The sequence below is a fragment of the Symphodus melops genome, assembly GCF_947650265.1.
Source record: "Symphodus melops genome assembly, chromosome: 2".
Classification (NCBI taxonomy): domain Eukaryota; kingdom Metazoa; phylum Chordata; class Actinopteri; order Labriformes; family Labridae; genus Symphodus; species Symphodus melops.
The window spans coordinates 23,763,744-23,787,652 of record NC_136692.1 but is presented as its reverse complement, the minus strand read 5'-3'; the positions used below and the strand labels follow the sequence as shown (position 1 = coordinate 23,787,652).

General features: G+C 39.5%; 3 protein-coding genes across 5 annotated transcripts; all 3 read right to left on the bottom strand.

Moving 5' to 3' along the window:
* Positions 1-224: 224 nt before the first annotated feature.
* acp5a (acid phosphatase 5a, tartrate resistant) lies at positions 225-1,948 on the bottom strand. Its single transcript, XM_079338127.1, has 6 exons — positions 1,843-1,948; positions 1,591-1,681; positions 1,315-1,514; positions 1,100-1,224; positions 656-1,001; positions 225-578 (listed from the first exon to the last, which is right to left on the bottom strand). The coding sequence occupies exons 1-6, from the start codon at positions 1,888-1,890 to the stop codon at positions 339-341; spliced, it is 1,050 nt and encodes a 349-aa protein (XP_079194253.1). The 5' UTR covers positions 1,891-1,948; the 3' UTR covers positions 225-338.
* A 1,730-nt stretch (positions 1,949-3,678) lies between these two features.
* Positions 3,679-15,471, bottom strand: LOC306842398 (interleukin enhancer-binding factor 3-like). 2 transcript variants are annotated; one of them, XM_079372622.1, is made up of 20 exons: positions 15,288-15,471; positions 14,678-14,817; positions 13,666-13,777; positions 12,980-13,167; positions 12,148-12,322; positions 11,869-12,022; positions 9,739-9,830; positions 9,256-9,351; positions 9,039-9,150; positions 8,850-8,947; positions 8,653-8,761; positions 8,425-8,559; positions 6,642-6,832; positions 6,373-6,492; positions 6,057-6,188; positions 5,747-5,908; positions 4,983-5,109; positions 4,859-4,897; positions 4,332-4,655; positions 3,679-4,240 (listed from the first exon to the last, which is right to left on the bottom strand). In XM_079372622.1, the coding sequence occupies exons 2-20, from the start codon at positions 14,791-14,793 to the stop codon at positions 4,131-4,133; spliced, it is 2,592 nt and encodes an 863-aa protein (XP_079228748.1). In that variant the 5' UTR covers positions 14,794-14,817; positions 15,288-15,471; the 3' UTR covers positions 3,679-4,130. The 2 variants fall into 2 exon arrangements, with proteins under 2 accessions (XP_079228748.1, XP_079228749.1); XM_079372623.1 differs by having other exon boundaries at positions 4,332-4,532.
* A 2,162-nt stretch (positions 15,472-17,633) lies between these two features.
* On the bottom strand, positions 17,634-22,010 carry ptger1a (prostaglandin E receptor 1a (subtype EP1)). Of its 2 annotated transcripts, none has more exons than XM_079372654.1 (3): positions 21,549-22,010; positions 19,869-20,779; positions 17,634-18,877 (listed from the first exon to the last, which is right to left on the bottom strand). In XM_079372654.1, exons 2-3 carry the CDS (start codon positions 20,736-20,738, stop codon positions 18,611-18,613), a joined length of 1,137 nt encoding a protein of 378 aa, XP_079228780.1. In that variant the 5' UTR covers positions 20,739-20,779; positions 21,549-22,010; the 3' UTR covers positions 17,634-18,610. The 2 variants fall into 2 exon arrangements, with proteins under 2 accessions (XP_079228780.1, XP_079228781.1); XM_079372655.1 differs by having other exon boundaries at positions 21,562-22,010.
* Positions 22,011-23,909: the final 1,899 nt, after the last annotated feature.

Here is a 23,909-nt window from a genome sequence, read left to right as displayed (position 1 = left end):
TTACTACCCACAACCAGTCATAAAATGTCTTCTATGAGGTACCTCTGATCAAGTGTTTTGTTTAAACTTAAGATTTCTTATACTTTATCTGCAAAAGTACAAAGTCATGGAATGACTAACAAAATGGCTGGGGGGGGGGGGGGGGGGGGGGGGTCTCTGCTCAGTCTGTTTTACTTTGCACATTACAAAATACATTTCAGGCTTGCCACAAGAAAACAACCCAGTCTTTACAATCCATTTATTTTAGCTTACATGTAAAACTCCATTTTCTTTTAAAAAGTACTCAATAGCTGTGAAACATTAACTACATGTTTAAAAACCGAAACAACTTTTTTCCTTTACTTAAAATTCCTTTGGGGGAGGACAGTGCGATAGAGAGAAGTGCCTTTAGCCTGATAGAAGGTCATGATCAGCTGGTTCTTTGTAACTTCTGCGTGAACAAAGCCACCGAGTGTTGACGCTTGGCCAGTAAAGAACTTCACCGAACCTTTGGGAACATGGCTCCAGTGACGGACATCAGGATCTAGGAAGTTTCCAGCACCGCTCACTACATAGCCCACACCGGATTCTTCAATGTACTGTACCAGACATGAGAAAAAGGGATTAGGATTATTGTGGCGTTGCAGAATTACTACAAGAAATTGCATGAACCCACCTGCAGATTGTGGTCATGGCCACAGAGGTAAGCAGTGGCTTTGTATTTGATGAGCAGGGGATGAAGCCTTTGCAGGAGACACTCAGTAGGGCCATGTTCAGACACTGACCACACAGGATAGTGACCAGCCACCAGCAGAAAGTCTGCTTTGTTCCGCGCTAACCTTTCCTGCAGCCACACCAGTTGACGGTTAGCATCAATTGCTCGCAGAGGGCCTCTTGGCTTCTCATCCAGGAAGTCATCAGAATTTCCGCACAGCATTACGGTGTCGAGCATGATGATGGTCAAAGTTTTCCCCGTGTTGGGGATGTGGAAGTTTAGCTCATAATAGTAAGATGGGAAATTCCTAAAAAAGGATGACAGAGGTAAAAGTTGTAGAGTTTATAATCCCTTCAAAGTTTAACAAGAATAACGGTTTAAAAAAAAAAAAAAAAGTTCTTTTACCATTTGTCAGATTTTTTGCTGTACTCAATCTGGGCTTTGACGTTTCCTGCGTGGTCATGATTACCAGCAAGAACGTACCAAGGAACTTGTAGAGACTTTGCAGTATACACAGACTCAAACGTGTTCTAATATGATTCAGAAGGGGAAACCAAACAGTCTTAACTCAATGAGGTTTTTTTTAAAAACATGGTTAATTCTGCATGTACTGAACTGACCTTAAACCGAGGGGAATCCACACTATCAACCCCTTTGAAGTAAAAGTTATCACCAAGGGCCAGAACAAAGTCAGCTCCCATCTGCTCTGCCACCTTGCTCAGTTCCCGAGCAGTAGCCTTCTGAACAGCGGTGGTATAGGGAGGATAAGGTACGCCACCCCAGTCTCCTACGGCCAGGAACTTGATTGAGGTTCTGTTCACTGTAATAAAATAATGGAGGTTAGAAGAGACTCCTAATAGAAAAGTAGAAAAATGTTCAGGCCCCCCAATACTCACTGCCATTGTCCTTCAGGTGTTGGAAGGCAGCAGGGTAGCAGTAGGCCACAGGAATGGCAGCAATTAAGATGGATACCAGAGTAAGTGCCATCTATGAAGACGGGGACAAAATAATCATGTCAACTGTGAGAAGCAGAAATAAAACGCAAAAATGGAGAAGCAGGCATTAAGCTGTAACCAAAAATGAAAGTCAGCACACAGACGTAAAGAAACCAGAAGAGGACCGTGACACACAATGCTGCGGTAGCCTACCATGTGACCCTCTGCTTCCTCTCTCTGTCCTGCCTTACCTAACAACATGATCACTTGTTTTTATGCGTAAAGCTGACTTGTGATTGGCTACACCCTAAAGCTCACCCAGCTGGGTTGAATAGAGGCTAATCAGAGCAGGCCTATAGATAAGGTGGAGAAGAGTTAACGGTGCAGTTTCATGTCTACTATAGAAAATATCTTAGTCTCTGCTGCTGTTAGATAAGAAAATGTGCTTTTAATGAAACACACAGATCAAATGACTGCTATCAGTCTGAGAACAGACAAATATAAAGTAAAGTATCCAAAGCCTCAACTCTCTCCCATAACAGACACAACTGCCTCACAAGTAAACAACTTGTAAAGAGTATAGGTTCAGAGATAGGAGTAATTTTTAGAGATAAAGATGTCACAGCTCAGTGACATAAAGCACTCACAGCAGATAGATGGTGAGGTCTGCTCAGGATGACCTGATGGGACACACTCGGCCCTTATTGCTCTGAGCCTTTTTATCAGCATTCCCAGAGAAGATGGCTGCGGGAGGACCAGCCCCAAGACATGCTGCAGGGGCATGAACATTGCTCATGCACTGACTCAGTCTTGAGACTAAAGGATCATCAGGGTCACATGTGATCTGAATAGTTATTATAGCTAGTGTCTAGACTGGACATTTTCAACTTCAGTTTTCCATCTTTCTGTTTATTATCTTCCTGGTTATACTTTTTAGACAATTTGGGAAGAAGAAATGCAGCCTTTGGAGTTTATTTTCTGTGTAACATGTACCCCAAGTTCTACATGTTGTTTTCCTCAGAATGCCTTTTTTAAAATTGGTGCAATTTGAAAAAAGCATGCACCCTTTTCTTACAATCCTTTATGTCAACTGACAAGATGTTACTTAGAATCGTGAAAGTCTTTTCAGAAACAACTTTGATAAACCTGCTTGGTCGTAAGTGAGAAAGCCCAATAAATATCCCAGCATAAATATCATGATGAATGTATGATCCTTGCTATAAACTCATGTAATACTCTGTCCTAATAATGTTAGGACGTTTGCCTCCATTTGCTTTGATTTAGACTGTACTTTTCATTATGAAATACAATGTAGTGCAATACCGGCTCAATGAAATACATCTTGTTATTGTAACATTAAATATTTAGAATTAAAAAGCAGGGCACCAATGTTGGGACTTTTTTTTTAATAAAAAATTCTGCTGAATATTCCTATTTATTGTTTTTAAGGAACTTGCTTGTGCTCTGAAACCTGCATTAATAGTGACTTAGTTTTCTTACATGGGTCATGAGGACTATCTCGAGTCTGCTAGCCACAAAGCTGTAAGTGGTGACTATGCATGTTTTATGTGCTAAACATGGTGATTGTGTCTGCAGGTACTACATGAGCCTCTCACATTCCACCTCACACTGCTGAAATGAATATCTTAAGGGAAACATAAAATTATTTTTAGTAGTTGATGACCTAAATTGTCATCATCAGTATCAGTGCTTCTTTAATGAAAATATCGAAAAAATTAAGCACTTCCACACTCTAAGCTGCAGTTTCCCAGGCTGAAGGGAATTGAATTGGGAAACAAAGGTTTACCAGTTCTAGTCCCAGTATACAAAAAGTATGGAATATGGCTGATGTGTCATTAAAGAAAAGAGCGTTATGTGCTCCTCACTGTATTTCTTCATTTGTACATTTATAGAATAATGTCTGGTCCCTTTGTGTAGCATGTCTCAAAAAAAAGTTAAAACTGAATTTCCCCTCAGGGATTAATAATAATGTCTTCTTCAAGCAAGCAATTTCTCACCCACCTTTGACTTAGAAAAATTGGTCTGAAACAGAAGTAATGGTCTTTATTTTACAAGAAGGATGAGATCTTTTATGTGACAGAAATTAATCTCAGACTCAAACCTAAAAGCAGCTTTAAAAGAAAATCACACAATTACAAAACAGAACCAGTACACTAGATTAAAAAAAGAAAACTGCAGAAACAAGACATACTGATGTGTCATTTCTTTTTTAACACCAATGTTTACATGGACAGTTTGATGGATACCGATACTGCAGACAAAAGAACATAGGTAGTTTAAATCAATAGATAAGCCTGAACTTCTCACCTGTTTAAATAAGAGAGGAGAAAACAAATAAAGAACAGCAAATTCCAGATTCAGACAACACAACCTTTTAGTCTTTCATTTAAGAAGTGGTACTCCCGGATCACAAGCAAGAGTGGACAATCAGAGTCAACAAGATGGCTGAATTAGGCAAGAAAGGATAGTCAGTGTGATAATTAATAATTCATGTTGCTGTATCCTGAATATGATCCCTGGCTTTGTCCTCCGGAGCCCTGGTACATGCTTGGCTCCTGCTGATTCCCCCAGGATGACTGGTTTCCCCATCCTGTGGAATGAAAGAAAACAGACAAAATGGCCAAAGCACAAAATAAACCAAATAAAGCTGTCTGATTGAAACTGGCTTTGTTTTTACTCACCATAGTTATTATACACTTGTCCACCTGTCACAGAGCTGGGGTAAGCTGTACTGTACATGGAGTAGTCTGCTCCCTGGCCTTCATTCTGACCTTGGGTCAGCATTTTCTTTTTCTCATCTCCATATCCGTAGCTATAAGGGCTCTCCTGATCAGCAGGAGGAGGCATCGTTTGGTAGCTTTCTCCCTTTACGGCGATTGGGTCTAAGCCGGAGACAGGCGGGGAGGAGTACATGCTGTTGTCAGGGTAAAAGGTACCATAGCCTGATCCAGTGGAGCCACCACCTTTGGATGCTGTGCTGGCTCCATTATTACCATAGAGTTTATCTAAAAGATAGATGAGACAAGAAGATTATCATTACTGTAATATTATTTGAATATATAGGGAAATTATGAGAACAAAAATGAGAAAAAAACACGACCTACTGTCGGTACAAAATGGCCAATCAAGAAGAGCTTATTTCTACACATCCACTTCAATATAAAAACACAAGGACAAAAAACCACAAACAATCTAAGAGTTAACTTACGATAGCCTGTGCCAGCGCTGCTCTCATAACTGTAGTTTGCTTTTTTTGAAAAAGGAAAAGACATGAATATTTAATATTCATATTCTCTAATCAAGTTAAGATAACACCTTGTGAAAGTCCTTACTCTTGTTATAGCTGGGTCCTGGAGGAAACAGTTTGCCTCTGCCCCTGCCTCTTCCTCTGTTGGGACCCCAGCCACGAGACCCAGAGTCTGAAGGAATACCACGAATAGTGCCGAACCCTGGAATATGCTGTTTAAAAGAAAAACTGAGAATATTTAATCATGACATCAAAGGCTATTTAAGTGAAATAATAACATATTTTTGTAGACTTGCATATGTCAAATAAGTAGACACTTATGATGACAGATTTGGTTAAACACAATGACTGAGGATTTGATGGAGTCATGAAAATGTCAAGCTGAGATACTTTTCAAAACAACGGTCAGTTATTATTTTGACATTTAAAGTGGCTTGATTGACTCATGAAGTCAACTTCTGTACTGAGTAGCATGAGAGAAAACACTAACAATGGAAATCAGTTTCATATTATGTTCACATTATGTTCCAGTGCTTGAGCTCTTACCTCTTCCAACTGTGCAAGAAAGATGAACGTGTGAGCACAGTATGGAAGACCCTAACAAGTCACACAAATTGGACTTAGGCAGTCAAACGTGTTTGGGGACACAGTACCTAGTGTTAGTGCACATTAAGAGTCTGCAACTATTGCCCCATTCCACCACATAAAGAGTACCGGTAGTTTTCAGCATTAACTGGACAACTGCAAAAACAGGCCATATCACATTTTTATGGGGATAAAACTTAACTAATTTATTTCTTAATGTTTTCAGTATTTACAAAAAAACAGTTCTTAAATTAAATGAGTTACCATGTCAGTGTAGGTAACCTTCTTCTTTGGGGGATTTCTGATGGGATTTAACCCTCTGTTGTCTTCTGGGAAGAGCTTTTCCAAAGCAGCAAGTGCGGCAAAGGCCTTTGCCTCCTTTTTATTCGAGCCTCTCCCTTTGAACTTCTGTCCATCAACCTCCACCTGACAGGTAGAAAAAAAAGTAACACGTTTTTACACCATTTACATTCTGCTGTTTATTGGAGAGTTCACAGGCAAAGTGGATAAACGTTATATAAAATAAGGCTTTATTTCTTTTCCTTGTAATGTGCATTCAGCACTACTGACTAACCTCCATGACAAAACACTTCTCATGAGATCCTCCCGTCTCGGCAGACAACTCGTACTTCAGGCTGCGGCGCTTCTCATTCAGCTCCATCACAGGGTTTTTGCCATGTTTGGTCAATATTGGACCCTGGCCACTCTGTTCACAACACAAGCACAAACATTAGATGTTTAAGGCTCGTGTCAATCAATCCTTTGTTCAAGAACATTGTTGTCTTCTTTTCTGACTGAAGAAAGAACATCTTAGGACTGCTTTGCTGTGTAGGAGATCGTCAAACAAGACTTCAATAAATTATTCCAGAGAGAAGATTTGAGGTACATACGTCTTCTGATGTAGTAGAGGCTGCAGAAGAGTCTTTAACTGATTCCAGGGTTGCTTCAAAGTTGGTGCTGAGCTCTGGTTTAGATTCAGAGCCTGTAGGGAGACCGAGATCCTGCAGGACCTGTGAATGACACATTTTCAGAACAACAGAAGACAGCAATGTGTGCTACATGACTCTAATGTCACAAATAAGAGTGTTCATAAAACATGCTTTTATAATTCTTCAATACACTTATCAAAGCCCACATATAGATATAAAAAGAGTCTCGCCTTGGTGGCCACATTAAGCTTAGCTGCTCGTTTAGAAGGCCCTGTTGACTCGTAGGTCTTCCCATTTAAGTCCACAGCCATGGTGAAAACTGGCTCGTGGACTGGACCGGTCTGAGATGTGAGTCGGTACTCCAGGCCAGGCCTGTACTGGTTCAGACGCATTACAGCGTTCATACTAAAATCATCTGTGACTGGAGAAAAGAAACATACAGGGAAAATGGCAAATACATTAACCAAATAAAGTTAGTAAAAATCACAAATTTAGAAAATCAATAATACCCCAAAAAATCCAGAAGTTTTGTGTTGATAAATCAAATATTGAATGCACAATGGTGGACTTAAGGTCATCTGGCTCTGCTGGAGCATCATGTGGGTGGAGCGGAAGCAGCATGGTAACTGGCGCTGCAATAATTAACCTTTATCATTTTGATCAATATTGAGATCATTATTATTAATCATGACTACTAATTTATCTTCTGTCCATTTTTTAATTGTTTATTGTTTATTTTCGAAACATACATTTCCTGACAGAGACAGAAAGCTGGAGACGGAGAAGAGTCTCCGACTGAGCATTTAAACAGTGTTGTAATATTCCAAATTCTTTATTCCATCGGTCTCATGAACATTATTAATCCATCGATCCAGTCACAATGCCTGAATTTCACCCAAAATTGACAAACTTGTTTAAATGACCACCATGCTGGTATGTAAAAAAGAATCACTGAACACATATCGTAGCAATATTCAACATACTGTTTATAGTTATCATTTTCAGTTTAAAGTAATAATGTATAGTAAACGTTCTCTCTTAGTCATCACACAATCCAGTTTAATTATGTGTATGAAAATCTGCCATGTTTCTCGTATTTGTTCTTTAATGTTCTAGTGTTAAGTTTTGGACTTTTACATATTTCAATGTACAGTGGTGTGAAGCCCTCCAGCCAAACGCCTGCAGGTTGGGACTTTATAAAAAAAAAAAGGACCACTGACTCTACAGCAGAGACCAGGAGCCTTCTCCTCTGCTCTCTGTCTACAACAGACAATTGAGCTGTACTTGACTGCACTATGAATATTTATCACTTCCAAATGACTGATATATGAGATGTCAGGGTTGTTTGTTTTCTAGACTATCTCTTCCTCTGTCCCTCCACCACAGCTGCTCTTTCATCAGTTACAGAGCTTGTATCATTTTAAAATGTGGTATTGAAAAGAATCAGAGTACTATGCTCTTTTAAAACCCTGATAGATGTACAAAAATTAATTTATTTAAAGTTTATTTGATGTGGACATAGCAATTACATTGGACAAATCAGATGCATTGATTTAAGTGTTTTAGCACATGTGCTAATTTGGAACACTTGTCCACCTTTTAATACATTTCACATTAGACCTCATTCTCATTTGCCACGCTGGCTACCATTCAAGCCATCTACCATTCATGTTCAGCAGATACAGTATGAAGGACGAAAATTAAGAGCATCTTTAAAATGGTACTCCTGCAGCTGATACTTAGCTTGTGTTCATGATTTCTGCAATAATGCATTTATACTGGATATAAATGTATAGATAAAAATACATTTGCAAACATTCCAGAAATGCATTATAAACTGATGATTGGTTGGTGTTCATCTGGCAACTTAATTGAGAAAAATACTGAACTAAGATGAACTCAATATTATGTTTATCGGTGATCACATACTTTATGTTTACTACTATTCATTATTAGTGAATTTGTTTGGATTGTAACATATTTGGACATGGGCCTCTGATATTCATTTCTTACATGATTTTCTTTGAAAGCGCTTTTGAAACTTGAGAGACTTTCTTTGTTTGCTGTTTAGTTGAGGCTCGTCATCTTCTTTTTCCACCTCTGAGTAAGGTCTCTTCTCTGGAAACTGTCCAGCCGGAGGTATCTGACCTGCCATCAACGACAACAACAAAAAAAGCTTCAAAACAGATTGACTGACAGTCGCCTGCACTAACATGGGTAAAGAACCAGATCTTTGGGTACCTGTGAAATCTTTGCTGCCGTAGCCTGCTGATCTCCGTGGCTTTACAGGCTTATAGTCCATTCCCAAAACCTTATGCATCTGTCCAAATGCACACAGTCTCAAGGCAAACTAAAGAAAATCATTTACATTAGACACTTTTTCAAGGTTCAAAAATCGCATTGACTTGTGCATACATGAATCAGCAGCCTGATCCAACCTGGGCACTTTGTGTGATGTCTTCTTTCTGCTGCACTGTCAGACAGGCAGCTGCATCGACTGTGTCCTTCTCACACGGATCTTTAATTCCGGGGCCGTCTTTGCATGGATACAGTAGAATTGTTAGATCAATGACTATGCAAGTGTAGAGGCACCAATGTTGGTTAATCAGTCTTAATTAGTGATTCACCTTCTAAGAGGATTCCAGACGCAATACACTCCAAAACCCTACGCAAAGACTCTCCTGCTCCCATTGGTCTCTCAGATGTACCAATCGCTTTCTCGACCAGCAGTTCAAGAGGCTTTGTGAAGATAAGAGAACAGATGAAAAATCTTTTAAACAGCTAAAGATTTAGCTTTTTTGTTCTAGGTGCTGTTCTACAAATTTCAACAAACAGTTTCCTCACCCATCCTGAGAGTGGAGTCCAGGTGGGAACACGGTTACACAAGTCTCTCATGATCCGGATCACAACAACAGCAGAAGTCAGGTTGTTGACTTTAGCCTGGAGACACAGACAGAAGCCAGTTCAGATTGAGGTCTAGAACACGTAGAATATTTCAACAGTCCTTCAGACGAGTATTCAACAAACAAAAAAAAAAAACCCCTTCACAACAGTACTAGTGTTAGTAGTATTGATATTTGGAACATTCACTCTTAGAAAAGACAAATAAAACGATATGCTGGTGTCAGTACCAATGACTTATTCAAGTCTGTCATAGGTATGGCTCAGCAGACCGCTCTTCAGTTTACATTTAAAATCTGTTAACATTTAGGATCTACAACAGTAAAACCTAAGAGCACAGTTAGAAAGTGTACGTCAGGAAAGAAAATAAGAAAAGTCAAGTCGAAAAGTTCAACCTTATGCACTTAAAAGGACGTGAATGCAAACCTGGAACCACTTGGCGTGGCGGAGAGCCGCCAAGGCAGTTAGGCATTTCTGCCTGTCCAGAACGTCCGGCGGATCGTTGACTGTTCGCGTTTCTATTGACGAGGTGGAGTAAGAAGAAAAGGTACGGTTTGACCAAGGGGGTAGGGCTCTGTCTTGCAGCTCAGGGAGAAGCAGCTTTTCCCAAAAACCAGCAGCAGCAAGGGCAGCGGGTCCTAAGTACCCACTGTGCAAGTACTCAGTCCTGACAAGAATAACATTCACCTGTCACAGTACCTCGACAGGCAGAACGCTCTTACGTGATGTTTCGAAGCAGTGGTGAAGTCAGTCACAGTATTATTTACAACAATGCACGGCTTGTTGATCATGCTTGTATTGGGTAATCTACACTTAATGCCCCCATCCCTCTGCTGCTTGGCTTTGGTTCACTGCTTGCCCCCCCTCCTGAGACAGTGTGTCCAGTTGGTCAAAGGTCCACCGTTCCTACAAAACTTGACAAACTCAGAGGCAATCAGTTGTAAATCACAAGCATTAAGAGTGTTTTACACGTGTGCCCCACACTGCAGCAAAACTGATGTAGTCCATGGTACACAAGTGGCCTGGCGAGCTTTAAGCACAGATTAGGTCATACCAGCTGTGTGCAAGTTTTCATTTGTTTTCTACACCGCGTGGAAAACTCCTGCTGTCCGATGTCAATATCGCAGCAGAATAAATGGTCTCATGAGTGACGGGAGACGTCAAAAAGCTTGAAAGCAGATCATGCAAAGGAAGTTCGAAACAGAGGAAGAAGATAAAAAAAACACAAGTTTTATAAGATTTAAATTAGACTTAGACTGAACTTTATTGATCCTTTTGGGATGACTCCCTCCAAGGAAATTTAGGAAAATTTGGCAACTGGAAAGATAATTATAGGGACATTTAATTTAGATCAATAAAACATTTTCGTGGCATATCATAACTGTTTACATATCTATCTCAAATCAGTTGTTTGAATGGAAGTACGATAATCTTAAAACTTTAGTTATTGCAAGTTGATTCAATAATAATCAAAACACTATGGAAGATTTTGTTTACTAGATTAAAAAAAACAATGCAATGACACTTTTTGTCTTAATATGGGATTTTCATTTTCATCTTAATATATATAACCTACAATTTTAAAATAAACCCAGGTTTTAAACGATCACATTTTGGAGCCAAATGTTAATGCTCACATTAAGTGGATAGTTTGGGACCAGAAGCTTGATCACAGCGATAACTTGAACTGTTTAAAACAAGAGCTCTTCTGTGGAACACAACTCAAGAGGAAAACGTATTTGGTTAAAATAATTAAACAACTAAGACTAAATAAATATAATAATAATTCTATCAATATGACTCTGCAGGCCAGCCCAGTGTACAGTGTAGTAACAAACTGAAACTGCCCTGTGGCCGGTATGCATCAGTATGTGGGGCTCCTTTTAACTTCCCCGGGACTTCAAATCTTTCAAACTTTAGACTCATAAAAATACAACTTAACACAAAAGCTCAATTATTGACTCGTCAGACCTACTGGTTTATCTAATTCATAACAAAAATGAATGAAACAGATTACAACGTTCCTTCTTTTATTCCTTTCTGTTGGGATCTTAGTTCACTAAGTCAGGCCCCAGAAAAGCCTTCTTTACTGATCAGTTTTGCTGCAGCTGGTGCCAAATTGACATGTTCAGCATCAAGTACATGCAATGCGCGCTTTAACTTGTTATTCTTGAAAAGCCTTCACTTAAAACATGAAAACAATTAAACAAGAATAAACAGAGTTGTTTTAATGACTGGCACTGTTATCAACAATATGTGCAGAATGTATCAGCGTCACAGGCGAAATGATCTAAACGCCACCTTTGTCACAAGACGACGACAGGACACATGTGCAAGTGAAAAGCCAATGTTCATTGGATTTTCTCTGGCATCTGTCTGAGACAGTCACTGTACAAGCCTCACTGAGGTAGAATGAGATGAAGATGGACAGCGATTGGGACGTTTTACTTGCAGAGTTACGGATCAGTGAAGCAGTACAGTGACTGTGTTCTGAGAAAACACAGATCAGGCCTGTGGTAGCTCATGGCTAACTGGAGGCTGGTCCAAAATACCTACCTTCTTTTTCTTCCATGATACTGTCTTGCTCCTTCCTGACAAGAGGTGATGTCAGGTGGATAGTGAGGGTCAGGACTGACTCTTTGTTGCTTGACAAAACAATGGTTGCATCTCCTGGACACTGGCTTATTGTATACGTCTCTGCTGAAATTGTCTATTTAAGAGAGAAAACAACAAAGGGGGACTTTAAAGTTGTGAAAAAAATGAAAAACTTAACTGTCAACTCTGTGAATTGTTTTATGGAGACACAGTTATTCAGCTGTAAAAACTCAGGCCTACCTCTAACTGTTCTGATAACTTTTCAGCCACTTGTTCTAGAAGAGTGACTGTAGGCTTGTTGGAACAGAGCAGCACCAGCTCCAAGTCAGTGTCTCCCTTCAGCAGCAGTCCTTTAGCCACAAGACCGACCCTCATGACTCCACGCAGGACACACTCTTGTGAATCACCAGATGCGCTATGACAAGAGACAAAGATCCACAATATTTAGATATGCACCTGTCAATACTAGGACAGTCACAGATCACTTTAGCTCTGTTTCTGACACAGCGGTCCGGTATGGATGAGTACAGTCTGGTAAGGTTTCCTATGTAAGCCTGATCCTGTTTGCGTTTCCACAGCAAACCATGCCTTATTTGGTCGGCCGCCGATAGCCATGTCAGCTAAATAATAGCATGACATTATAGCAGCGAGACACAGTGTACCCCGCTAATAAATTCAACAAAGAAAAACCAACGATGGAAGACATCCAGCAGTTCATCTACTTTATCGCTGGCAGGTGACTCTTTATTACAAAACTCAATCCAGCTTTGTTTCAGAGAAGGCTGTGAGCCGCGAGGAGAAATAATAAACATTTGATGGTGTATTTAAACAAGGCGGGGTTGCGTTTGCCGCTGTCACACGGAAAGTGACGTTTCTTTCGCCCAATCAACAGACTGCAGTGTTTAGCTCCACCTTTTAGGGTCGGAACGATAAACTTGGCACCCAAACAGAAGGGTCCCAAAAAGTAGGACGATACAGGTCGGTAATTTAGGGATCTTTCCCGGCTTTAGTCTGTGGAGACGCCACAAACTGAACCGCTTGGTGGAATTGGTGCTTTTGATGCCTTGCTTACCTGCCCGTCGCTGCACTTTCCTTGACTTCTTTATCCATCTGGTCAGACACAGTCTTGAGTGCACTTTCTACATGGGAGATGATAGTCTGCACTGCTTCCAGCTCCTCAGGTGAGGGATACACTTCAGAGTGTTTGGCCATCACATGGCGATCATACGGCCCCATATGAACCTTTGGTGCTGCAGCTTCCTTCAATGTGAAAGCAGCAAAGTAGGGTTCATGTCAGAGAAAAGCAATAATGCAGCATATAATATGTATATCTCCATCCTATATTGTAATCACATGTGTAAATTAGTCATTTATAAATGCTTGATGATAACTTGTGTTGATTTATGGAAGTTCTCTGTTACTAGTTTTAGGTCGACAGTCATGTCCATGTCAACTGAATAACCGGCAATCTTATACAACACAGCTGGTAAAAATAGAATTGGGAAGTATTATTTTAAAGAACCTGTTTAGGAAACTCGGGGTTATAAGAAACTTTGGAAAAAGAGACATGATACAGATTTCGTGCAAGCATACTTAAATCAACTCGTCTTTTTAAAGTGAACAAGAAATGGTGATGAAAACACAAGACGTATAGTCATCGCGTGGGTGACTCAAGATATAAATAAAAGACTTGAATGTCTGAAAAGAGAGACTGTGCATTTAAAAGCCTTGAGACAATTTAGCCAGAAAAACAATAACCTGATAATGCTGGGTATCTTCAATTTCCTCAATGGCAGCAATGTAGTCGTGGTATTGTCTCAGCTCTTCCTCGTAGCACAGGCAGTCATACCAGTAACGCAGGTCTTCATATCTGGAAGGAGTAAATAAGATAAAGCACAGCTTCAGAGAAAAGCGTGGACCAGTCAAAAACAGGTCAAACAGGAGAACATTTTGAAAGGGAGACCTAATTAACATAACAGTTATCATCACTGACACTTTTGCAAGATCATATAGGGCTTGATGTTCCCACTTTGGTTTAAAATATTGTACAATATTACAGGCTGGTTCAATGTTTGTTATTAACACCTGTTAAATGTATCATTTGCTCAACTGCAACTTCTGAACCCATTGCCACTGAATTGTTAGATTGTTGTTGTTTTTAACTGCTGTGTTTTTACGGGCGGCTGCGGCTCAGTTGGTAGAGTCGTCGTCGATCCCCAGCTCCTGCGAGCAACATGTCCGATGTGTCCTTGGGCAAGACACTTAACACACTAAAGACACGGCAAGACAACAAATTGCTCCCCCTTCTGCGTCTGGGGCGTATGAATGTCTGGGGCGTATGAATAGCCACATATCCAGCCCATCAGTGTGAATGGGTAGGTGTGGTCTGCGGTGTAAGAAGCGCTTTGAGTAGTCGGAAGACGAGAAAAGCGCAATACAAGCTCAAGTCCATTTACCATTTAATTCTACTGTTCATAGATCCATCCAAATAGAGACATTTATCAGAGAGTAAGTCCAACACAAACAAGGATATAGGAAGGAGGAAACAATGGCAGTAAGTACAAAAATAGCTTTAAGTCTGATCAGACACAGGAGCTGTCAGTGCACAACTCTGCATCGTTGTATTGCATGTTACTTAAGCAGGTCCATTAGACCTACATAGAATAAATATTCATGTTATACTTTCTATAGACATTATATCGATGACATTTCATTGTAAGTTTTATTCAGAACTTCTGGGTTACACGTTAACTTCCCCCTGAGCGTGTACCTGTCAAAGTCGTGTGGTAGTAGTCGGTGTCCCTGTTGAATCAGACTGTCCCAGTACAGCAGCTCCTCATACGCCTGGTGCTCATCCCACATCGATGCAGCAGCAGCGGCCGCCATCCTGTCACCACTCCCGGATTGAAGCTGTAAAAGAAGCAGCAGCAGCAACAACAACAACAAAATCACTGGTCAGCGTAGATCTGGTATATTTCTGGCAGTATAGGACAACTCAAATCACATGTCGTGATGATACGATAACCTCCCTGTACGCAAACATATTGTAACTATAAGCTGACGTTTGTCACGCAGGGAGCTTTCACAGCAGATGAGACGACTGACAGCTAATACCGAAGAAAAACTTTCAAAACATTATCTAATACAACTGTCCAATACTCGCCTACATTGAAAATGTATTCACTGTTGCCACTGGTAACTAGATAACACTTAGACTAAAGCAAGAGGTAGCTGATTACCTGCTCAGCTAACCTTTATGTTTAGCACGTAGCACTCATGTTAGCTAACAAATATTATCAATGATTTCAATGCCATTATTTTGTAGGCTTGTTTTTGTAAACGATGTAGATCTTAAGTTGTTTTGTGCATTTCAGGCTCACCTTTGACAAAGTGCGTAAGAGTTGGCCGTTTCGCAGTAATTTCGTAGTGGTTTCGTGTCTTTTCAGCGATGGCCCACTTCTTCTGTTTTAGTTTAACGGCAGTTCTCAAATGGCCGTAAGATGAATTATCGCCACCTTCCGGACTAGAGTGGAACACAATCTTCTTCCTTTTCTTCTTCGTCTTTTATCTGTGGAGTGGGTTGCAAAATGTAAGTGCCAATTTTTAAACTTTTTTTTTTGGAGAAGCTAAATTGGCGATTTACCTGAATCGAAGGGGTTCAACATGTACATTTTTTATTCCAAAATGTATAGCCTATAACATGCTTACATGCATGTGTCTGCATCTCTTTCAATTTATAGATATAGCATAATGATGACGTTGTTCTTTTATAAGTGTTTTAATGTCCAATTCAACAAAAACAACTGAAGTCTCTTGAATATGCCAAGCGTTAGAATTTTTGCCACTCTATGTAAAACAAGCTGCATCCAATGAGTTGATTCTTGGGCAAGACTGTGAAATTAAAAGGAAAATAAAGCTGTAGTTGCAGACCAGGTGAATGTGATTAAACATGGACATTACAGGAGATAAAACAGTTAAAACGGAGGCTGGTAGGGAAAACAAGTGTTTCTACAGTGGACTGGAATTATTCTTTGGTTTGTTTACATCAGAGCCAGATTAGCATGCCAACACTTTGCCTGAGGAGCAAAGGATTAACAACAACATTAAGCCTTATTGAAAAAACATGTGGTCCACATACTCAGTCCTCCTTGTTTTCAATCATTACAGTAACTAATGTTAATATGAGAGTGATCGGTCTATTATCAGTTGTAACACTTATCATACGTTTACCTTCTTTTTTTTTTTTTTTTTTACATTGTAGCTCGAAATCTATCTTGTTCATTGTTTTTGCTATGTTTGTCTCTGTCCTTTGGGAGTTTTTTGCATTTCCTTCTATCCCACTTTTCAAGCCTAACTCAGTTTCAGCAGATGGCTGTTCAACATCTGAGTCTGGTTTTGCTCAAGATTTCTACCTCTTTAAGCAAAGTTTTCCTTTGCACTGTAATATTGCTAAATGTTGTTTAGTGCTCATGATAGATACATGTTGGGTCTTTGGAGGTAATATAACTGGTAAAACACAGGTCATAATCAGAGTTAGAATACTTTATTAATCCCAGGAGGATATTCGGTTGTTGCCGTTGCTCAAAACACAGTAGAGAGATCATTTATTTTGTAAAATAAGATAAAGTGGAATAGAGAGACTAAATAAGCAATAAGTACCATGTAGGACTGGAATAATAAGCTATGTACAAGTGCAAATAACTTAAAGACTGAAATATAAAGAATATTTACAGTTACTATACAGTGGTTATCAGTATGTATATTGCATGTTGTAAAGGGATCCATTCTTCCTTCCATCCTCATCTGCCTATCTGGGCCTATAGTGGCAGCATGCTAAACAATTTGACTAAATGTCTCTTTGCCCAACATTTTCAGCCCTGTACTTGGCCTCCTCACCCTTGCTGAGACATCTAACCACAGCAGAGTCATCAGAAAACTTCTGAAGGTGGCAGGACTCTGTGTTGCAGTTGAAGTCTTCGGTGTAGAGGGTGAAGAGAAACAGGACATCCCCTGTGGGATCCCAGTGTTGCTGACCAATCTGTCTAACACACAGTGTTTAAGGTGTAGGCCACATACTGTGATCTGCCAGTCAGGTAGTCAACAATCCATGATACTAGAGGTCTTTTACCTGCTCTTTTTTTTTTTTACAATGTCTTGAGATAACATTTGTAGTATATTGACGTTATACTAAAAAAGATTGATTTCTTGATTGATTAAATAATATTTTGAAATGAGGTTGTTTTTTATTACCTTTGCAGATAATCCAGATATTTGACAAATTGTCATCATATGGATGGGGACATCTGATGGGAGTTCAGAGAGCCACTTGTCCTCCACAAGCAAGCGATACAGATGGATGGTATACCCTGGCCTCGTGGAATTCCTTTAAAAATGTTAGGTAAAGGGACATTTGAAACAAGTTCTTATCATGCTGCCACTGTAGGCCCAGATAAGCAGAAGATGATGATGGATCTTAATTTACACAACCCAAAATTAACATTTTGCTGCAAATTCTCAGGAAATCACACCGATCTACATTAATGCAAGCTGTAATTTAATTCCAAAGCTGATCAATGGAAAAAATAACTAAAAATTACTTACAACATGTAACATAAATATCTGTTTGCAAACTGCACATCTGAACAGAGTTCAGCATTTTACCAGATATGTCTGCTTGTGTTTAAGGTTATGGAGAAGACAAAAATTACAAATGCAAACATCCAGACTAAGGACACATCTCAATGTTTTATTGACATTCAATTCAGATTTCTTTACAGATCTTGTTTACATTTATAATAAAATTCAAGTATTGACTTTAAATATAATATTTTATCCTTAGCACTGTAAACACAAGCAAAAGAAAACAAAAACCACTGTTTTACTTCTCTTTATGGAATACATTCAGCAGAGTTTTAAATGCAAACTTCACTTCCTTCGCGGGTTATACTTATGAAGCTTCATTCTTCTATACTTGCTCAATGTGAGTAATATTCTTTCTCATTTTCTAAACTGCTTAAAATGAGGTTGAGAAATACAACCAAATACTACTCAGGGCGGATGAAACACATTGTGAGTCGGCTGGGTTTTGTTCCCAGCTCCTGCAGCTACATGTTCAGTGTATCCTTGGGCAAGACACTTAACCCCAATTTACTCCCACTCCTTCATTGCTGGAGTAAGAGTGTGTATAAATGGGATTAGTCAGTTAACTGATGGACATTTTACATAGCAGCCTCTGCCATCAGTGTGTGAATGGGTGTGAATGTTATAAGGTGTAACATGCAATGTAAAAGTGCTTTGAATACACTAGAAAAGCGCTATACAAGCTCAAGTCCATTTGTTATTTAAATATCACGCCCAGAAATGTATCTGTCTGGACAAAGCCTTGTTAGTACTGCATTTATAAATTGAGGCAGAAAGTTTCCAAAGGACAACATAATACTAATGAGGAATGTTCCCTTCACCAGTAAAACAATGATGACATTTTGTGCAAAAACATAGCATTTGCAAGCTTCCAATTTTTAGACCAGTCTTAAGTTGACCAAGAAATGTCTAAAACATGTTCATTTATTCACCATAACTGCCGCAAAGTTAGTTCCTTCCACTTGTCTCCATGTGAATCTCACCATCAAAAACTTATTTGTTGAGGTCTTTTTTCTGAATGATCTGATGGCAAAGTGCACGTCTTCATCTTTTCTCCGTCTGCTTAGACTTGGTTGACTTCATTCTTCTCTGAGCTGGGAAAAGATGGCTCCCATCGGCCTATCATATTAGCTCTAATGCCGGACCCACACTTAGTAATGAGGTAGATCTTGCGGAGGACAGTTCGACGCAGCAGAATGTAGACCCAGGGGTCGAGAATCTGGTTCCATGTGGCAAGCCGCACGCCCATCACCATCAGAGTCTTATAGCCTGTAAGGTCCTCGCCTATTGAGCCTGTGTAGGAGCTGATCACACATATCAGGCCGAAGATCTGCAGGCAGGGGACACAACAAATGGATGTTCTTGATTGGCTTCTTTTACGGCATTCTTGGGACACAATTAGCTGAATAAATTACATTTTCAATTTTTGAAAACACATCAGATTGAATTTGGTCAAAATTAATTGCAGCTATTATAAATAATAATAATAAATAATAAATACTGTTGATCATGAACTTCTGATTATTAAAAGTACGGTTTTGATCATCAATAGCAAATGTTAAGGTATTGGTTATTTTGTCTCCTTTTGACTAATCTACCAAAAGCATAACCCCAAAAAAATTTGTTAGGAAGGTCCTAAGAATCTGCTCTCTTTTTTGCTGGAGTTCAGTACAGGTTGAGATTGACGGCTGAGTTGAAAACTTAAAAATATCAAATCATGGTTTGGGCTTTATACAATTTATAATGTCTCTTAATCTAACATGAAACAGCTTCACTATGTTTGAAACATATTTTCAATAGTAAAAATTAATTTTCAGTGCTCTAACCTCAGAGGCCATGACCTAGTAAAGGGTACCATCGATTAAGCTGAATTGGTGACTGTTTTGAGTCAACACACGTCTTTTTGAAAAAGAGGCTTGAGTGGCAGCTGGAGAGTTGTTTTTACCTTCTCAACACCTGACTTCCCACCATCAATCATTCACTTCATTTAGTCTAACACATTTTGACAGGTGTAGGTAGTAGTAACCTAGCAGCTGCAACAAAACTGACAAGACTTGGGGGAAGCTGGAGTCCGGTGGAGGGTTCTAACCACAGAAAATAAGCCACAACACCTATATCTAGATTAGACTGAGCTTGTGAGATTTTAAAAATATTTTGAAACTTTATGAAAAAAAAAATCATTCACATGATGACCCTGCTACTACTTGACACATCATGGTTACCTAAACAAGTATTCAGTCTGCAGGGGTGATGTGTAAGGGTTAGCTATTTTATATGCATTTACAGTTTGCTTCCCTCTCATTGTACTTTCTCATACTCACCAGCAGAGGGCTCCAGCAGATACATGAAGTGACCATGATGCCAACCAGCTGCACCACCATTTCTATGTCGTGGGACTTTGCTGAGTGGTGAGAGCCAGGTTGCCTCCTGAGCCGAGAGAGCACCAGCGTCAGTCCACTGATGGTGTTACACACTAATGACACAGTTAGCGAGGTCAAACCTAGTCCAGAGAACAGACCCACAAAGGCCACATCTACCTCTGCAGTGTCACTGAGCACTTTAATGAAACACCAGGTCCCTGGCTCCTGATACGTGTAAGAGCCCAGCTGTAAGCAGGGGAGTAGTGCCACACCCAGAGCTGCCAGCCAGATGACAGAAAGAGAGATCTTTGTGCGGGCTTTAGTGACCAGGGATGAGTGCAGCAGGGGCTTAGTGACCCCAAGGCAGCGCTCAGCAGCCATGGCACAGCCCATGAAGAGCGGACACAGGCCAAAGAACACCATGCTGCCACCCAGAAACTGACACATCCTGTCAGAAGAGTTGAAGTCCTCAGGGTGTACACCGCCAGAGAGGTAAAGTCTGAGAACCAGGGCACCAGGGATCAGGTGGCCGATAAAATCTGTGACCACCAGTGATGTCGCAAAAAGTAGGAATGTGGCTTTGGTGCGCCTGCGCTGTAGGGAGTACGCATTTACGAGGATGATGAGAGCCACAATGTTGGAGATGATACCCAGGGTCATGGACAATACGACAACAATAACACCACTGGTGGTGGGCTTCAACAGGGTGAGGTTTCCATGGTGTAACAGCTCTTCAACAGCCACCCTGGCCTCCACCTTCCCTCCACTGTCATTCGAGATATAAGGGAGGAGCGGGGAGCGTGAGCAGTTGAAGTGGCTCAAAGCGAACATTACTGAACCCTGAAGGTCATAAGGTCCATAGTTATAGCAGGCTGCAAGAGAAAAAAGAGTGTATAGAGATTTATTTGTATTAGAGCTTACATATATATATTTATATATTTTTTATTTTTTTGGATTAATTAAGTTAATGTTTCATCAAAAGAATAAATAAAATCTCATGCATCTTAGATAAATGCAAAAATCCAATAAATTCAACAACGAAAAGGCTAAACTTGAAGAAATAGGCTACATAAAGAAAGCCCATTTTGTTACAAACAGGGCCAACATAGCCAGTGAATAATACAATGTGAATGAAATAGATAAATGATATGCTATTATAAAAGCATATTAATAAAATGCTGCTGTTTCAAGATGTCGAGAAAACTCAAAACTATTAATCTACAAGGGAATTAAATGTTTTTATATTGTTAAGTTGTTTTCATATTTATAGACATGTTTTATTTATAACCTGCTTTCCAATTCTAAACTGACCCTTCTGTGCATCATCATAAATGAACTGCTGACATGTTAAGCAAAATGAAAAAAATACAACTAATGATCTTGATTTTCACAACCTCACTGTTATAGGTTACTTTTAAAATGAACCACTGAGCTGTTTAATTGTGATAGGAGTGTAATTGGATGAATTTACAGACTGTATGCAGACTTTTAAAACTTAACAGCTTTAATTTAAAAAAAACAACAACGTGTTTTTATATATCAAATGACTGTTTGATATTTTTTACATGATGCAACCCATTCAGCTATCATGTTTTATAAAGGGGGGTTGGCGACGTCATAAAAAATTAAGAAGGTACTCACCTGTAGGCCTTACATAGTTCAGATATCACTTTCGGTCCAGAGAAAAACCCAGAAGATAGTTTTCCTTGTCAAACAGTTATCCAGAGATTTTCCACTGACAAGGTTCAGGAAACAATTCCGTCCATGACAGATTGAAAAAAAAAAAAAAAAAGATCAAAAATCTCGTTTTCGTTTGATTAAGTCCAAGGCATCGATGTCCTTAATAGAGCAGTTTCCAGGGATGCATCCATCTGGCTGTTTCATGGTGGTTTACAGGTTGTAAAGGAAACCCAAATCCCGTGTCAAGGTTTTATAGCGTGTCTGTCTCTCCTTTAGTCTGCGTGGGCGTCTCTGCTGCTGCGGTGCGCCTTCTGAGTCAAGTTCACGTCTCATACCTTTGCTGCATTTCTGTCGCGTTTATGAAACGTTTTGAACGTCTTACTCATGTTAAGTGTGTCACCTACAACAAATGATTTCAAATAGTATCATCTTGAGGCAGCACAAAGTGCTCAACTGACAAAGGCTGCCTCTTCTCGAATCTATCTCTCACTAAATAGTTTATAATCACAGTAATGAAACTGCTCAACATGCATAGGGCACGTTTAGTTCTCTCGATTTTCAGAGCTTGGATCGATGTGAACAGATTTAGTTTCAGTTTTTTGCTGATTAGTGCATAACTCAGAGCTGAAAATAACCCCGAGGTATCAGTTATCAGATCCAGTACATAGTGGATTTGTTGTTTATCAGTGTCCCGTAAAAGAGATTTTCTATTTCAGATGTCTGAATAAACAAACCTCAGTGTACAGAAGATGCACGTAGAGTAAACATGAGAAGTAGTTATATTGTGAGTCTTATTCACCATAATAAAAAATCCAGATGTGCATTAGCATAAAACATCTGCATGAGCATTAAAAAAACATTCCATTTTCTTGATTAACACTCCAACAGGGAAAACAGGAGGGGAACAAAATGTGCATTCTGTGGACAGGTGGTAATGTCTGCTTGGATTTTACAGGTACTTGGCATTGACTTTCATTTTTGGAAACAAGGATTATGGTAGTATTGTGCTTCTTGTTATTAACCTGTTAATGAAAGCTATTTAGACATTGCCTGTTGAATAGAAAGTAATTTAGGTTGAAACATACTAAAACATTAGACTACTGCAGAAATTGAGCAACCAAATTAATTAAACACATTTTTAGTTTTGTTTAGACAATATGATCTTTGCTGACAACTAAATGGGTTTCATAGCATGCTTACAGTTAAAAAAGGAAAGGGAAACAAAGGAAGGAAATCAAAGTTCAAGAAGCCAGAACACTACAAGTTCTTTAGAGTAAAGTCTAGTCCCCAAGTCGGTGGGTATTTTTGAAAACTGAGGTTTTTCTGCGTGTTATGGCCTTAAACTGCATTTCAGGTCACACGTAGTGCCAGTTTCGCCTCCATTTACGTCATTGTGCGACACTGTCAGCTTTGCTGCCATGAGATTATTTTAAAAGCAGATGTAACTAGTGCTCCCACTATGGCAGAGGCGTCTGAATTAACTACTTTGTCAAATGAAATGGTATCGTTGCAGAGGAATGGCAAGAACATTTTAGCATGTCAAAGACATTGTTTTTGAGAATTTAGCGTGTGTGAACAGGATTTTTTTTTAACCAAGTGGACTACAGGCCTAGAACGTAGACTACCACAATAGTTGCACCCACTACTAACTTGGACAAACAAGATGAAAAAAAGAGTAGATATATTGAGACTTAATGAGGGATGGAAGGCAGGTGTGCAGACAGGAGCAGGTGAGATTGTTGTCAGCAAGAGACAGCCAGTAAACCACAAACAGGAAGCCACGCCCACACTATGCATGTATTCATATAAGCACGCACACACACACACACACACACACACACACACACACACACACACAGGGGAGTATCAGATAAGGATGAAATAAACAGAATGTGTTAAAGCTATGTCACTGTCAACCGGGAACCTGGAAAAGGATATGGAAGAGGAATGTTTGGAATAATATATCAAGGCAATTCATTGTATTGGAGAAAAAAGTCCTTTACTGTGTGTTTGAATGATATTTTATTGCTCTCTGTTTATCATTCATCAAAATGTTTTTACTCAAGACTTTTTGTGCTGTGGTTTCCCAAGTCTTTTTCACTCATTTACTTCTCTTAAACAACTCAAGCAATAACAAAAGTCATTGAAATTCTGTACAGCTCATCTTTAGATGCTAAATAGCAAAAATAACTGACTGACCAACTGACTGCCAAGCTGTTATAAGAAAGGAATTACTCAGAGGAACCAGTTTCCAAATTTGCTTGTGTTTTTCTATGGACATATTGCAGGGATAAAACATAGCAACTGTATAACTGTGTTTAT

Excerpts from the sequence above, each read along its gene's own strand:
- acp5a (XM_079338127.1), bottom strand. The coding sequence starts at position 1,890 with ATGTTGTTAGGTAAGGCAGGACAGAGAGAGGAAGCAGAGGGTCACATG. Across the intron at positions 1,002-1,099 it reads AGCAAAAAATCTGACAAATG|GAATTTCCCATCTTACTATT; the intron begins GTAAAAGAACTT and ends ATCCTTTTTTAG. Across the intron at positions 579-655 it reads GCCATGACCACAATCTGCAG|TACATTGAAGAATCCGGTGT; the intron begins GTGGGTTCATGC and ends TGTCTGGTACAG.
- LOC306842398 (XM_079372622.1), bottom strand. The coding sequence starts at position 14,793 with ATGGCGGCCGCTGCTGCTGCATCGATGTGGGATGAGCACCAGGCGTAT. Across the intron at positions 13,168-13,665 it reads AAGATACCCAGCATTATCAG|GAAGCTGCAGCACCAAAGGT; the intron begins GTTATTGTTTTT and ends TTCACATTGAAG. Across the intron at positions 5,909-6,056 it reads AGAAGTGTTTTGTCATGGAG|GTGGAGGTTGATGGACAGAA; the intron begins GTTAGTCAGTAG and ends TCTACCTGTCAG.
- ptger1a (XM_079372654.1), bottom strand. The coding sequence starts at position 20,738 with ATGTTCGCTTTGAGCCACTTCAACTGCTCACGCTCCCCGCTCCTCCCT. Across the intron at positions 18,878-19,868 it reads TCTGCTGGAGCCCTCTGCTG|ATCTTCGGCCTGATATGTGT; the intron begins GTGAGTATGAGA and ends CCCTGCCTGCAG.